This window comes from Anopheles funestus, chromosome 2RL (genome assembly GCF_943734845.2).
Source record: "Anopheles funestus chromosome 2RL, idAnoFuneDA-416_04, whole genome shotgun sequence".
In the NCBI taxonomy this organism is placed as follows: Eukaryota; Metazoa; Arthropoda; class Insecta; order Diptera; family Culicidae; genus Anopheles; species Anopheles funestus.
In genome coordinates, this window is record NC_064598.1 from 33,918,641 (window position 1) to 33,935,222 (window position 16,582).

At 41.0% G+C, this 16,582-nt stretch overlaps 1 protein-coding gene across 18 annotated transcripts in view; it reads right to left on the reverse strand.

The window, feature by feature from the left end:
- Window positions 1-16,582, reverse strand: part of LOC125760989 (tensin-2) — a 161,242-nt gene that overhangs the window by 27,042 nt on the left and 117,618 nt on the right. For 17 of the 18 annotated variants that reach the window (XM_049421678.1, XM_049421677.1, XM_049421679.1 and 14 more), the window contains 6 exons: window positions 11,595-11,642; window positions 8,419-8,778; window positions 7,970-8,097; window positions 4,575-4,799; window positions 4,051-4,454; window positions 3,830-3,976 (listed from right to left, as the gene is read on the reverse strand). In XM_049421678.1, the coding sequence (XP_049277635.1) occupies window positions 3,830-3,976; window positions 4,051-4,454; window positions 4,575-4,799; window positions 7,970-8,097; window positions 8,419-8,778; window positions 11,595-11,642 (1,312 nt within the window). Of the gene's footprint in view, window positions 1-3,829; window positions 3,977-4,050; window positions 4,455-4,574; window positions 4,800-7,969; window positions 8,098-8,418; window positions 8,779-11,594; window positions 11,643-14,337; window positions 15,462-16,582 lie in introns of those variants that run through there. The other variant, XM_049421689.1, reaches the window with a different exon arrangement.

Genomic DNA, 16,582 nt, shown 5'->3' on the forward strand with positions numbered 1-16,582 from the left:
TAACATTTTATCTTCGTTTGAGCTCTTTCTCTCTCTCTGTTTCTCACTCACTATCGCTGATATACTTTTCCGACGCAGAGACAAATAGAGGTTGAATCACTGCTTTCGGTTTGCTGCGTTATCGAAAGCATACGGGGTCCATTTTCACTTCATCAGACATTGGAAACCCGGTTCGAACGATACAACCGATGACACATTTGGATCGTTTTGCACAGAAACACACGCATGTACTGCCAGGCGCAGACTGGTTATCTCGCATTATCACCGGCTTCCCGCGGTAACGAACGATACATTCACTATCCGGATACGTTAAGCCATTTTCCTCATTCAACACGCCGTGACACACATTCGAATGATACACGGTACCGTACAGCACGGTACCAGAACGCGACCCCTAGGGAAGTAACTCCGCGAAAGAAGAACGCACTACAACTGACTGAATCGTTCGCAGCGTGGTTCGTTGCGCACACTGGGCCGAATGGATTGTGTTTTCATCATGCGCACAAATCCTCGCGTCTCTGGATTGCGTACAAAACGCATCTCGGCTCGGCACGAAAAAACGGGGAGAGTCAACGCACGAGTTTTCCAACACTTTTCCTTACGCATGCACACAGGCACGCACCAGTATGTTTTTAGTATTACGGGTGGTTTTGTCTCTGGGACTGTGTGTGTGTGCGGTAGCATTCCTTATTCAGGTTAGTAGAAAAGGGATGGGATTTCGTGAGGTTTGTCAGAGAAGATTTCGTTAATATGTAGATATCAAGTGATACTTCACATAAAAACTCACCACTGAGTTGTGCGTTATAATCCCTACGCCTGAAGGTATGCAAATCAGAAGAATTAAGTAGTTCAAATATATCTCACAACCGTGACTCGTAAAAGGTGTGAATATAGAACTCTTAAAGGTAATAAACACTTTATGTTATAATAGAAAATGGATACTAATATAATTTAGTTTAGCTGAAGCTATCAAAATAATATGGTGCTATATTGATAATTAGATCTTTTGTACACGTGTGTTATCCAAAATTAATTTCAACATTCCTTTATAAGTGCTCAGTGTTTGTTTTGTTTACCCACCAATAATAAACACCTGTTTCAATTATTAATAATTATTAAACAACAATAATGCTCCCGTCGTCCCCGACAAAGCATGGTAAAATGTGTTTGAGAAACACATTCTCAACACGCGCATTCTAAATCCGGCTTCTCTTGGTGGGTGTTTCCACCGTATATGATCGCAAAAACTCCTCAAAATTCATGATGCTTAACGTGATTTTCCTTAGTGGTTGTGTCGAGATCACGATGAAGCAATTCACAATTCGTTCTTGGTCTTGGTGCAGTGTAAGCAGAAGCTCAGGGCTTAAGGGCCAGTAACTGGAGCGTAACATAAATGTTGCCGCGACCTACGAATGCGACTTGCCTATTTATTTGTTTAGATTTACCTCATTTCGTCGGGGCATTTTATGAATACCTTTTGGTAAAAGAACCGATGAAAAGAGATATTAATGTCTTGCAAAATATATTGAATTGTTTTTTCGATGGTAGATATGCGCTTTTCTGCCAACTGTTTACAGATAGGATGAGCTTGCCTATCGCTGTCGATAAGCGGGAAATCACAAAGAAGAGCGAAACGGAAAAATAGCTAATATCGATTTCTAAGCAAACTGATGGTATAGATAAAAGTCAACATGAACCTACCATAAGGCACTGGCCTACCACACCTTCCTTCAAAAAGCACACAAACACCCCGTCCGGAATGAAGGTTATGCTCGCAGAAACGGTCCAAGGTCGTACAAGCGATAATCTTCTTCACCATCATCATTGCCGCTACTGCCTGCCACACCTACACGAGGCGATCATAAAACAATCAATCAATAAATTAACCTTTTTCCGCGTGCACACACACACTAGCATTGCTACAGTGTTAACCTTTCGCACTATTTAGCGCTTCAATAAATCGATCGTAATCATCCGTACACACAAACGCTTTACGGGCAACATTAAATTGTTGCCTGTGGTGCATCGTGTGCATAGGGTTTTATGCTGTCATAGGAAAAACAATGTGAAATGGGTTGAAATCGATCAGCCCAACTGTTGCCATTTGAAGAGGATTCGTTGGTATGGTTTGTAATTACTTTTTGTAACTTCTTATGCAACATGAAACGGAAGGAAGGAAGCTACATTTAGCCACAATATATTATCTTTTGCATTTATCTTCTATGCGATTATGTGATGTAAACGTATACTTCAACGTGTTCTAAACTTGCAAACTGCCCTCCTAATTCAAAAGAAAAAAAACATTTGTACAATACAGAATATAATCTGTAAACAAGAAAAATGTCAACCATTAATGTGAGAGAAACCAACAAAAAAACCCCCCAACTGTATTCGATCAAGTTGCAAACACCAGCTGTTTATCAACCGTAAGCCAAACGAGTGGTTTAAGTACGTGTCGACGATTGATGAATCATCATCATCATCATCATGCCGGTTCGTATCAACGTTTGAAACAGGAAGACACCGACACCGAAATAGCGCCCTTTCACCGATTGGTGGATCTGTTACGAAAATAACTCCTTTTTTGCGTACAGCACTAATAAATCAAACGTTTGTCAAATAAATTAGAGTGATTTAATTACGCACACTGTCGGATTTTGTCCGTTGTTTTATTTCCCAAAACGGTGTATGTATGTATCCCATGAGCAGTGAAACTATAATTTCCGTCCCATAAATGTAAAAGATCGAGTTTCATTGTTTGTGCCAAAATGGACATCTAAAACGATAATAACTGCTGCAATTGTATCGTGTTCTTTCGAAGGTTTTACATACTTTAACAACTCTCATCCATCCGATCAAATGTTGAGCACAGGTGAATCACTTTCATCTGAATGATGGTGGTTTGATTGAAAAAACGGTCGCGACTAAGTGTTTTGATCGTGCTCTGACGGATGAAGCTATTAATGTTGCCTTTGTTTATAAGCTGTTTGCGTGAGCCAAAAGCTGGCTGCCAGCCCGGCGTGGGAAGTTGACAGGACATCCGAACGTTGAAACAAATAGGATGTTTATTCTAGTCTCGTTATGAAACTAGTGTACAAATGCTGCGCCAAATGTGTTCTTTTGGGAGGATGGACGGACTTAAGACGCAAGCGCTATTTGGTTATATTCGATTTGAAACACTACAATTAAGCAAAGGTAGCTAATGTTAAGGAAAACATGTTTAACTATCTAGAGAGATAAAATATTTACAACATACTTTAAACAAATTTTTAAACTCCAGCGCAACAATAAGAAAATAATCCTTCAATTGCTTTTATAATACATAAATTTTAAAATTCTAGATAATACATAAATGTATTGGATTGCAACCGTTACAATAAAAGTATGTTGTAAGGATTACGATAATAAAAAAACGTGATGTAAAATTTCTTCAAATTCCAATGTCGACTTATGCCGATCGCCTCGATCACAACTAACAGCTGTTGTAGGGTTCTACCGTATGTACAGTGTGTAATGAAACTAAGACGAATGTTTTCTTGCGATTATTACGGCTATTATACGGCTAATAACAGGCCATTTAGACTGCATAAATCTGTTTCTCTTTTTTCTACAAATACTTCATTAAGCTTTGATTTTAGCAACGTTTCTACTAACTCACAACATGGTTTTAGTACAAAACAAAACAACGAGCGCAAACAACATTTATGCCACACACTGTACCAGTTATCCGCCTGGTACTATGCAATTTATGTTGCTTATGGCAAAGTCGACTTTTAGCACAACATAAATTGGTTTGGAGAGAACAGTGAGAAATAATAAACACACTTACCTTCGTTGATCGTTTCCAGATGATCACCATTTTCTACAATCGGTTCCTTCCGTACGAGTGGATCTTGGAAGATAAGAACCATCGATCGTTCATTTGGTACGGTGTCGAAACAGAACGTCATCATATGTTCCGTTGAGAAGCGCTCATCTGTAAAGAATAAGTAAAAACGGATTATTTCCTCCCGTTTCTAGCGTACAACCCTTCCCCCATCATTTGCTTACCCTCGCACGCCAAGTCTAGATCTCCCTTGTGGAATTGTACTTCCTTTTCGGTTATGGCACATGTGTGAAATTGCACGGACGCGATCAGCTCCTTCTCGTAGGACGCCTTGTTGTTATTTGGTATGATCTGGTAGCAGCGCACCAGGATGTCACCGCGCAACCGTAACGGATGCTTTATCTCGTAAATAAAGTGCCGCGTGGTGAGCGGTATGACGTAGATGTCGGACGTAAACAGACACCGGACGCCTTCGAAGATTTTGATGAAACTGCGCCACTCGCTGTTGACGGTTATGGCACGGTAGTGCAAACATGGCGGAGATTCGACCCGTATCGCTTTCAGGAAGAAGGAGGACGAATTCAACTTGATCACACCCGACAGCAATCCGGAGAAGTATTGAATGTATCTGGATAACAACAAAATGGCAAGAATGCGAAAAAAAAGCAAAGCGAAATGGTTAGCATCTTTGTGTGTTACTTTTTTTTGACCACGAGCACCTAACACCATGAACCAGATGGATCATTACCTTTTGTGGGAAGGAATGCGCAGCGGACCGGTGACCGATTCGAGAAACTTTTGCATCGAGTAGATGTCCAAATCCAACCAGGTTGGTGTTTTACGGCCATTATCCGTGCCGCCGGGCGAAAGGAAATTTTTCGATTGGCCACTAGCCTGCGGAATGTTTGAGCCGCAGATTTTTTGATACTGCAGGTATGCTGCGACCGCTGTCCCGAGTCGATGTTTATCTTCTCTGTAAGGATGAAATTGCACAACAATACAGACACGTTAAAAAGAGTCATCGCTTGATGCTGTGGAAAACCCACCGGGCGGTGAGTTCGGCTTTTAAAACCAGAATCGAATAACTGCAACTCATGTTACAAGCAAACTGCAACAAAGAGAACAAAACTGCACAACTGGCACCCCTCTTTAAGACGTGTTATAAATTTTGACACGTCAATTTGCAATACATTGCATCCATTGCATTGTGCCGTTGCAAAGATCTCATTGAAACGATCGTTATTAGGATAATTATTATTTACTGATAATGAAAGTTCGCAGCGTGACCCATTCACGCGCAACGCATCATTAAGAAATCGATTTAGCGCTGCCACGAAAAATCGGAAAACGATGCACCATAAAGAAGGTTAATAACTATCAACTTCCCGACTGACGCTTGCGTACTGCGCGATGCGGACCGCTTAAAGAGGATCGCTGACAAGTGAAAACCAAAACATGAAAAACGGTTTCCTGTTGTGTTATTAAATGTAGCTTTGCTTTTTGTGGTGAATGTAAAAGTGTAAATTAAAACGTTTTGTTACTGTTTTGGATGAGAATGGAAGCACAAATTACATAGTGATTTCAACGGAGAGAACTTTAATGTGCTATTTCCTGTTCATATTTCGTTTCACTTTTATCACGACGACTGAGTTTTAGTCCTGCTGGGATTTCTTTTTTTTTTGTGTAAGTTTATCACCTCCGATTGGTGTTTCAGCAATGGATTGTTCGGTTGCTAAAAATCTCCCGGTATTTTATGAAGACTTGAGTTGTTTTAAAAATCGTACATGAACATCTTAAAAATTATCAAAAAAAAAAAATTGCATAATTTTAGGCTTAGAAATCACATTATACAAAATCAACTGTAATTTAACAGGAAATAATTTACACCTACTCTACATAAATTCAAATGTGGTAAGCAATTAACTAATCATATTTTTTCAAATCAAAATTATTTTAATTACACGTCTGCAACCTTTAACCAAACTCTGGCTCAAACTCTATTATTACAGCACACACCAAAAATTCCATCCCAAAATGTCTGCTTCCGACCGTTAATCATAAGCCACGGTTCACTTGCATGTTTACTCTTCTGCCAAAATATGGTTCCTCGTTTCGCAACCGTAACACAACTGCACACCACCGCCAAATCGTTTGAATATGATTATAAAAATCAAACGCCCATTTCCGCCCAGCACATTCCACTCGCACCGGTGTGGTGGTTTGACTTAAGGCAAACCTTTTTTTTCGCCAAATGTGTACCAAAAAAGGGTAATGTTTCTTCGCCTCGAAGTGGTGCAAAAACATTACTCGACAGCACAAATCTCAGCACCAATCGAAATCTCCAAAAAGGATGTGCTTTGTGTGGAGCAAACTTTCTTATCATCACTGTGAATAGTTTACTAGCAAAGCTGGCGGAAAATTGATTGGTACTGGCGGTAAAATTGCCCTTCCAACATTCTGCTTGAAATCTCATGCTCATGAATTATTTATGAAAGATCGCAAACGGTTTTGTGCATTGGCGAAAGTTTGTGTTGCTGTGTGTGGCGCCCATTGCCGCGTTGGTTTCGCCCATGTTCGATCGATGAACATCGCACCACCGAAAGCGCCAGTGTGTGTTTGCATGTTGCATACGTTTTCGGGTAAGCTGTGTCTTCCGCTGGCAGCAGAAAAGACAAAACAAAAGGAGTAGCAACAAATTGCCGTGTGCCTTTAACCGATCGATCGGTTGACGCCGGATGACCAGAAGCTATCCGGTATGGAGAGCTGTTTGTTGGTTCGAGTCAAAGCACAATCCCCCGTCTATGCAAAGAAGGGGGATGATTGACTGGCAAACCACCCCAATGTTAATATTCGGACACAGGCACGTTTTTTCCCGATTCGGAGATTTGATTATTGTACGGCAAATACCACCCTATCACCATCATGATCGCCGGCGAACATTGGGTAAGTACGATGTACGCATAAAGCGCCAGTTCGTGAGCCGGCATATTGGTGTGCGGTATGTTTGACTTTTTGCGTTTCATCATTTTTACACGACGACGGGTGCGGATGGGTTTTGGGCCAACGCGGGGGGAGTAGTTACAACAAAGCAGTTGAACAAGAAACAGATGTAAGCCAATAAGCCGCTATAATGCACCGCCGCTGTGGTGCATCTACAACCATGGTACACGCATCAGCCCTCGGTAGGTGCTTTAGCGTTTGCCCCTAGTGCGGCTTTTGAATTGGCAGTAAATATTCAAATATGACACTCCGGGCCATTTTATGCTAATGGTTGTTCGTGGTGTTTCTTTTGATTTTGTGTCGCACATTGTACCGGCGTACTTTAAACTTATGACAAGTAAGTGGATCGTCAGGAGCTTGCCAATCATCAACAATGTGATGAAAAACAGAAGCTTTTTTCTGCTAAAGTACAATTTGATAATATATTTATATTAAAACAAACTAATCAGTAAGACAGTAAAAGTCCATTTTATTATAATTTAATAAACATTTAAGATATTGAAAATTTATTCAAATTTCTTCTGAATTAGGCTCGTCTCATCATGCTCATTGAAATTTAAATTGATAGATTATTTACCACAAACGGTATGGAACCGGAGCAGCGGAGCTACCAGATTGGGAACCCCTTTAAGCCGCTTTTAAGTTAAATTCCGGTGGCTTGGGTAAGCATTACCCGAAATCGAAGGTTCTTACCCTATGGTTAAGCTTTTTAGACAAGGCTAAGATGATAAGAAAAAAATAAATAGATAATATGATGAAAAGGGCAGCGGATCCTCATTGAAACGATCACTGACTGTTTGTAGAGAAAACACATCACAAGAGTTTCGTTCGTTCTTTCCCCGGTTTTTTTTATTGTTGTTGTTGTCGAATGTTCGACCAAGTCCACAAAACCGATCGCTGTGGTCTCGATGGTGGTCCTTCTCAAGTGGACAAACCTCGAGAAGTCTCTTTCACATCGCCGTCACGCAATCGTTTTCTCATCGACGTGACGCACAGACGTGAATGTAGGATTACCTTTCCCTTGGGAAGGGGTAGGCTATACCATGCGATCACCTTTAAACTCTGCCGAGCGATCAGGAACTTCATGTTCCTGAGCTTCCCTTCTCTCTCCAACTGTAGAACACACACACAAAGCTTGCTCACCTGTCCTGAAGAACGACGATCTTTTCCTTCCCACTTCCCAGCCAGGAGTCGATGTATTTGCACAGCTCGCACAGCTTCTCGAGCGTGATGTTGACGAGACGCGACTCCAGATCCAGTATCCGGTAGTTCTGGAATGAGAACGAGGCATGAAATTAGAAGCGGCACAAAACAAACGATTGAGAGTCGATCGGATCGGACGTTAGGACAGCGTTCGTACGGATTGAGCGATTATTAAGCGCTGCGGTAAGGAGTTCTGTTCTCAATCGGAGACATCCAATGCGTTACGCAACATATTAAGAAGCTTATACCGAGCTTCCTGTCAAGTGTCTTTCAAACAGAACGCAAAACGCCTGCCTTAAGCTTGGACGTATTTAATTCAATTAACCGCGATTGAAGGGGCAGGTGATATTTTGGAGGAGGTTCTTATCTTATACCCAGTACTACCGTACCTGCTTATACTTCTGTTCCAGCATATTGATGAGTTCGCGCTCGTGCTCATCGGCGGGCGGCGTACCGTTAGTGGCGTGCGGTGACGAGGATCCATTCTGAAGCTGCCGGGCCGGTAAGGTTGACGCGAGTATCCGCTCTGCCACGTAGTTTAACCGTACCGACTTGGACGATGGTTCTTCCGCGATCCGTGCGACAGGATACGAGTGATGCTGCTGTTGCTGGGGCTGCCGATTGTAGTACGGTTGAAGCGAATAATTATGGTAATGGTTGTTATTTACATGGTTCAAGTTTGTGGTTGGCCTAGGCTGCTGCTGTTGCTGCGGCTGCTGCTGTTGCGCATTGATCGCATGCAGGGGAAGCTGAAAGACGAAGCGCCAGAGCACGAAAAGAAAAGAAAACACAGAACAATAAAAGAACAAGGTCATAGCAGCGAAAATGCCAAATTATTTTCGGGGAATACGATATGCAGGGATATTCTTGGGAATGCCGTCGACCAAGCTGCAGACACGAGTGTGGCGCCCAAATTTGGAACATGAAACGTTTTAGATAACGATCTTTATTCCCTTTAGGGCGGTCGTAATCCATTCCCGCTTTGCTGTTGTCCCACTGGACGCTTTTAGCTCGATTCTGGCTCTAAGACACAGATACCGTGACGCACCGATTTTTCTATTTTATAGATTTATAGTCCCACTCCATCATCATCATCATCATCATCAGACGTGCGGAGATTAGTTTCCCGATCGTTCAACGGGATCCAACAGTCCGTCATAAAATGTCACGTGCACGGAGTTTGAGCTTTGAGAATCAGAACTAAACTGACCATATCTTCATCTGCTGCCAGTACCGAATGTATCCGATCGCATTCAAAGTCGGTCCTTTAAAATGCCAATCATAAACCCGAAACATACATCTCGCACACAAAACACTGTACCGGTGTGCTGTAAAGGTTGGCTTTCTTAAATTGACCATCTTGACCGATGCCCCATTAAGCGAAGCTCACAGGAAAGCGAAGCCACAAGCCTCTGAACCGATTTGCTTGCCGATTATAGATTTGTAGCACAGAAAAACGGGAAGACATACAGCGGTAACAGATCATTACCCAGTGTCTATTTTATGCCCAAAGTTCGGCATGACCTCAAAATAATGATCGATTGTGCTTGGGTCTCTGTGATCGGGAAGAACTAACGCAGCGCAATGATGCGTCGTTTCCCTTCACCGATCTTGGCGTGGCAACCGGCCGGTATAGAGCAGCGCCGATTCAAAAGCGAAAGGAAGCTGCAAGGAAATTGAAACGCAATTTCGAATACTGACCGAAATTGAGGCGAATTTATTTGATCAAACAAAATTGCTAACATCCTGCTACCGACGACTGGACATCTTCGGCCGGTAGCAGTTCGTTGGATGATTCTTCGGGACTTTCAGAGCACGCGGTGGTTGTGGAGATCAGAGTTTTAGTCGTATTGCTGACAGTAGAATGTTCGATTCCTAGGGCGGTAAATGTTGGGGATTGCAATGTTTGATAAATTAGACGCATGATGTACGCCACTTTAGTGAGAAGTTCGAGGAACAGCACTAATGAGCTCGCTTGTGTTTCTCAAAAGCGCCCAAAAAAAATGATTGACTTCACTGTGAGAACATACGCCGGGGGATAGTTTATTACCCAAACCAATGTTTCTCTTTAGAATGTTTTTCGATTCTCAACAGCACGAAGAAGTATGAGGTTAAGCAATGTGCTGAGCAACTCTTGGATAACATTTACATTTTACGATACTTTGTTATGCTCCATAATTCATCCTACCAACGAAGAAGTCTGTTTTGTTATTTTGCGAGGAAGCATTTCGCAACTGGTACCTCTGCTTCACATACTAACATGAAACTATTTCATTACCATAATTTATAGTTGAAATGTGTAAAACGGTTACAGGGCGTCATAAACCGGCCCGAAGGGTGCGGTTTTAAGCACACATCTACAGAGATAACAAGCTTCCACCGTTTACGGTTGTACAATAATATGATAACTTTATTACCCACAGCTTGTTATCTAACTCTAATGGGATTTTTTTTTAAATATAAAGCTTCTCTAACCTTGAAAAGAGAGGAGAAAAGATTCAACAAAAAGGTAAATTAAGTTCTGCCTGTCTCGTATGTAAGAATAATTTGGACGACCATGTTTCGAGGTCAACGTCAGCAAGCACCTTGACATGTTTTCTCTTTACAATTGTCCACCGTGTAGCGAAAGACGGAAGGCTTCTCGTACTCCATTTTGCCAGTACGTTGTGAAAAGTGAAATCTTGAAATCCCGGAACGTGATCAGCATCCTACAGCGTGGCAAAAAACAAACAGCACGCTGAAGTGCATCAGCATTAGTGGCACGAGTGCACACGGGTTGTGTCATGCTGGAATTGTACATGTAAATGACATGATGAAGGTACGTGATCGCAGCCGTATCCGTACTACTCCTGACAATCGAAATCAGCGGTGCCTGTTGTCCACATTCCAAGGATAGGGATTTCTCATTGGAAATTCACTGAAACAAATATTCCGATCTTTTTGAATAATTGTTTAATTAAAACGATTGTTTATTGTTTCTATATTGATTGTATGGAATTTGCTTGCAAGGAACAATCCTTCATAAATAGCAAAAGAAATTGCAAAACATCACCAAATGTCTTCAAAACATTCGAAAAGATCTACGACTTTTTTTCCTTCATCTCATAGTTGTTCACCTCAAACATTATTATTATTACCAAAGGATATCAAAATAAAAGAAAAACAAACCGCAACTAAATGGTCCGCCTTAAACCTCTCTGAAAGAACACGGTCTATTGTAGTTAATGGGTAGCAATTTAAAACGATACGAATCACATTGTCCAGATGGATAGGCTCATGGTAAGACGTGTGAAGCTAATCGCACCTCCGTTTAGAACGATCTGCTAGCACATTAACGCGCGCACAAGATCAACTTGCTAGCGGCAACAACTTACTAGAAACATCCAAATTAAATATTATACCAAATGATGATCTGTATTTAATTACAGCTTAACTCACACAAACTAACTATCCAAGGGGCTGTGAAAAGACGCTGCGCTTTGAAGTTTTGCAATGATGTTAGAAGCAATCAAAGCATGATCGTAAAAGAAAACCTCTTTTCTACATTTCTTTACAAACTACTCACCGAATTGTATTTGTTGATTGCTTGCTGTTCCTCTTCGCGGCCATTTTTCTGTAAATAAAAAAAAGGAAATAGTATGTAGCTTTTATCTCTTATGTCACACATAACCGTCAGCAGTACAGGGCGTACATGATGATGCAATTAAGCCGCTTATCCTGCACAAATTGATTAGAAATTATGTCAACCTGTTCTCGATCTCGGTTTTATGTATTTACACTACACTTCGTAAGAGTCGTTCGCAAGGGCCAGGTAGCACGGGACTATAATACAACCACGATTACGTTCGATCGTGTCATAAAAGTGGCAAAGAATAGGGAAAGAGAGGGAGATCGCACTAATGAAGCTAAAGCGCACGGTTAATAATATGAAATAAACTTGCAATTGCAATAGCACATCGAATGGAGTTTACTGATTGAGGACATTCCAGCTAAAGTGCCGGGATGAAACACGAAGTAGCTTAAAGGCCGGAATAAGCATAACAAGCGGAAATGCAACACGCAAATGAAAAAGAATTTGCGTGACAAATTGTAATTTTTAATCGTCTTCATGGTGAGGTTACAGGAAGAAGATGTATTTCATGTAATACGGCGGTAGATAAATGGCACAGTAAAAATTTCAATAGTCTGGTTTTTTTTATACAAAATCGATTTAAAATCATGTTTCTAAATTTGGCTTAAAAGCGGCTTTTGCCTTCGAAAGAAAAAATCCAAATTTATTTGCATTTAAACTGAAGTAAGAAGTTGATTAAAAGCCGCAATCCTGTGGCCAATCAATGCCATCAGTGTGTGATCTTCCTTGCTGAAAAAAACCAATAACACGTTTCCAAATCCCAAACAAAATGCTTTACTTTGCACACTCAACACTCGTGATTCACGCATGTGATTAACGGTAATGAATGTCTTACTTAGTGGTTATGCTTCCTTCATGCTTACTTGTATGCATGCTTTGTTACCCAAAAAAAACGTATCGTTTCAACAATATTCTCTCTTCATGCTGTGCGATCTTAATGATTACTGTGGCAAAATGTTAAGCATCCGCTAGCAGCGCAACGATTCGTTAACATTTTATTACTACCAGGCGCAACATAAAATGCAAAAATCCCGCAATTAGGCACAGCAAGAACGGCTACAACTATCACAGAAGGGATATGTTTCAAGTTTATGCGGTTTGCTGTACGAAAAGAGAAATAACACAAGTAGATATAAATCGAAAAAGCGGCACAAATATTTTCGTACCAAAACATTGCCGGAACCGGCACGCAAAACCGGCTGACAGGTTTATTGATCTTTGCCTGATCATGGCAGCCTGTTAGTTCGGACGGTATGTCGCCTGGACGGTGGTACATTATCGAGCGTTCGCATGCCAGCGTGCTGAAATTTAAAAATTCTACCACTTGTACAGGTTTATATTGTTACAACTGCGTCCAGCAGAAAAAAATCCCTGCGTACGTGTAAATGGGGATCGCGAAAGATCACGACACACAAAAGTGCTTTTGCTGCAAAATCCGTCGCTTTAAAGCTTGCAATCGCGAACGTTCGCTACATATTCCGCCCACGATCCTGTGAACTTCGGGCTGTGGAATGTGCAATCGAATGTAATATCCCGGTCTGAATGGCTTCGGGGTATTTGTGGAGTTCAAATAAAAAATCTTCTTTGATACGAAAATGAAGAAAAAGAAAACATGGTCCAAATTTATACCTTGCCAGAAGATGGTGTCACACGCAAACTTTGGAAGCAGGCAGTATTGGATGGGATGGTCGAAATATCACACTTGCATAAATCTTAAGAAACCATTGCGGTGGTAATGTTATAAATCAGCATCACCGCAGGGCATTTCCGTGCAGCTGGTGTTATTATTTTTGAAAGCAACGAAACGCGGAAATTGGTTGCGATTTTTTGCGAAGGTCAAAAAGGCTTTTAGAAGACGGTTTTGTTGTCATTCATCATAATTTTGAACAGAAATGTACAAAAAAAATTAAAAATATTGAAGTGCAATCAATAATATTTAATCAACGTCCTTCAATTGACTTACTACAATTTCTGCAATAAATGGCGCAAGTTGTCTTTATTTAGTGTCAACAATTTAAATTCTTTTCTGATTTTTGTGCTCAAACTTATTACTGCTTTTATGTTATCCCAACCAATCATCTTAATACATTCCGATACTAGGCTTTGTGGAATATATAGGATACCTTGAGAGTATCTTGAGTAGTTTAAAATCTCTACTGAAATCTGTTTACTTTTGGGAAACTTATTGTGGCCATATAAAAAAAACAGTAATATGAAGAAAGAATAATTTCGATGAGTCAGTCCTTTTCTGGTTTTGGAACACTGAACCAGGAATTTAGAAAAAAGTATCAAAAAGTGACACGTTTTATGATCGCAAATGAGCGCTAAAATAAAGCGCCATCTATTGATTATATTATGCACCAAGAGAAATACAAAGCGAGTTTGTGTCTTCTTGAAATGTTTTTATTTCCAGAGATGAAACGTGTCTTTTACGAAATGTTTTGCATAATTTGATCAACCGAACGTTTCATGTGATGTTTTTCTCATTAACCTAACGGTCACGCATAACATCTCCACAAAATGTCCATCCCGGATAATATCTTTTACAGCAAGTAAGTCAATTAGCTGGAAAACAATCTACAATGGTGGACAACTTCAGTTCGATCGCGGACCGTTTCGTGTTGTTGCGAAAACAAAAAAAAAGAGAAAAGGGATTTCTTTAGAAGGATCATCGTACATTTTCCAGGAAAAAAGATGCATGCAGCACCGTGAACGCAATCCGATGTAGAAACGTCGCGACGGAACAGCGTGGAACTGTTGGATCTTTCGCCTCGTCGTAGTGATCATCGTACATTCCCTGCTTTGCGCCCTTCGAAACGCCAGTCGTAGATGTACAAAACAATCCGCGGTGTGTGAAGGTATCGTACCGTGGACGAAATCGTCAACACAAACGTAAACACAGCCCCCGGGGGTACGGAACCAACGGAAACTCGGCGTATGTGGCGGGGGTGGGCGGGTTGTATGTTCTTCAGTGTCCGGTGGTGAGACTTTTCCAAACCTCCACCGTACATTTATTTGCCGGTGCCGATTTTCGCTTGCCCAAGCCAAAGTTGATATGTTTCCATATTCACGATCGTTGGAACTGGTGCTCCCGGGAGGTAAGATGTCGCTGTTCTTGCACTTTTACCAAAACGGACGGTCAAAGCTGGCGCAAGGCGCAATTGGAGGTGGTTCGAGAAGTGTTATTGCTTGCCACTCTAACTACTGCCCATAATTTATTGGTCTTTTCTCCACGCTAGCCTGGATATCACTGGAATTGAGTACGTGCCGGATCATCAATCCATTAGAAGCCTCGTTCCTATCTACCCCCTTTGTACCAATATCTCGGTGACGTTACGAGGACGATTGGGTTTATCGTTTATTTGCTTGTAAGAAGAAAAAAAGCTACACAACACCGCTAAATCACTAGCTTAACACAAAACGATTCGTTCTCCACTGTAAATAGCACATAGAACTCACGACACAATTTACAACACTCGCACATTAAAGGTACACAACGCAAACGACTGGATATAGCGAAAAAAAAAAGAAGGAAGATAAATAAATCTGTTCAGTCCGACCTGTGAAGGTGTGTTGGGTTGGAGGTTTTTCACCCCCTCTTTGGCGATCGAAGTCGAAGTGACAATATTCGCACCTTTCGTAAAAGGCTATGCAAATTATGTGCTCAATTTGATCAACATTAACGGTGCACCGTTCGTAAATGAGATAATGAAGCATACGGCACACGGTGTACGGTTTTATGGCGGAAGTTCCACTATTTATTGTCATGTTTTTACTATTATTTACGTTTCATTGTAATAGGTTTATATAATTTGTTTTGATTTCCTTGTTGTTTCGCAATATTTAATATTAAAAAAAAACAACATATTTCCTCTTCACGAGTATCCGTTCCGGCCTTTTGTCTAATTACTTACGCACGAAGTTAGAGAGGGAAATAATACAAAACACCCAAAAAGAAGCTATTTGTACACTTCACAAAATGGCATTTAAAATTCACGGTCAAAAATACACATCACATCACGTACAGTCCCGTGAGCGACATTTAATGATTCTTTTTCTTGGCAAATTTTTGCTTCTGCTTAAACATATTTGCAAAGGCGAAGGAACACATAAACACATCACTCGTTGCGAGTGTCATCCCGATGTTAATATGCGTACGGGTGTCTTGTTTCTGATTTTTTTTTTTTTGCTTACAATTTGGCATTGGTTTTTAGCAAAATTTGGATTCTTTTTTGGCTCTTCTTTTGTCATCTGTATTTTTCCTTTTGCGAAACACAATCTACCCAACTGTGCAAATGACATCAGCCGTGTGCGGGCCAAATTTAGCTAAATCTGTTTTTCCCCTCCCAAACATTGAAACATGGAAAAGAAATCAGCTGAGCTAATCTTTCGCTCACACCATCAAGCGACTAGGAACTAGGACAAGCAAGCAAAGACGATGAGCGCATACACATTCGCTATTTAACAAAATGCAGAACGATGCAAACGTGCGCAAGAAACGCGTCCGTTTTTTTTAAACAAGTGCCCTCGATAGGAACCTTCACTTCATGAAAAACCCGCTCGAATTAGCTGACCTGTCCGTGCTGGATTCGGAAGAGGAAGAGATAGTTCAGCATCAAAAGGCGCCGATCGAGTAGGGAACAGTTCCTACTGAAAAACTACATCGCAGATCGCTTCATCGATCGTAATCATCGTGCTATTAATCACTTGTAACATTTGACCCACTATCGGTTTTCTTTTTCCCTTCCCGGAGTGGTTTATTAAAGGGATTAATTGCATTTTATTAACACTTCCACTATTTACACATTGGACGCCACACCACACAACGGAGAAGGTGCATTTAGCTGTGTGCAAGAAGATGAGGCAATTCAAGCGTGATTAGTGCGCAAACATGGCGATCTTTAACAGACGATTTGAAATCT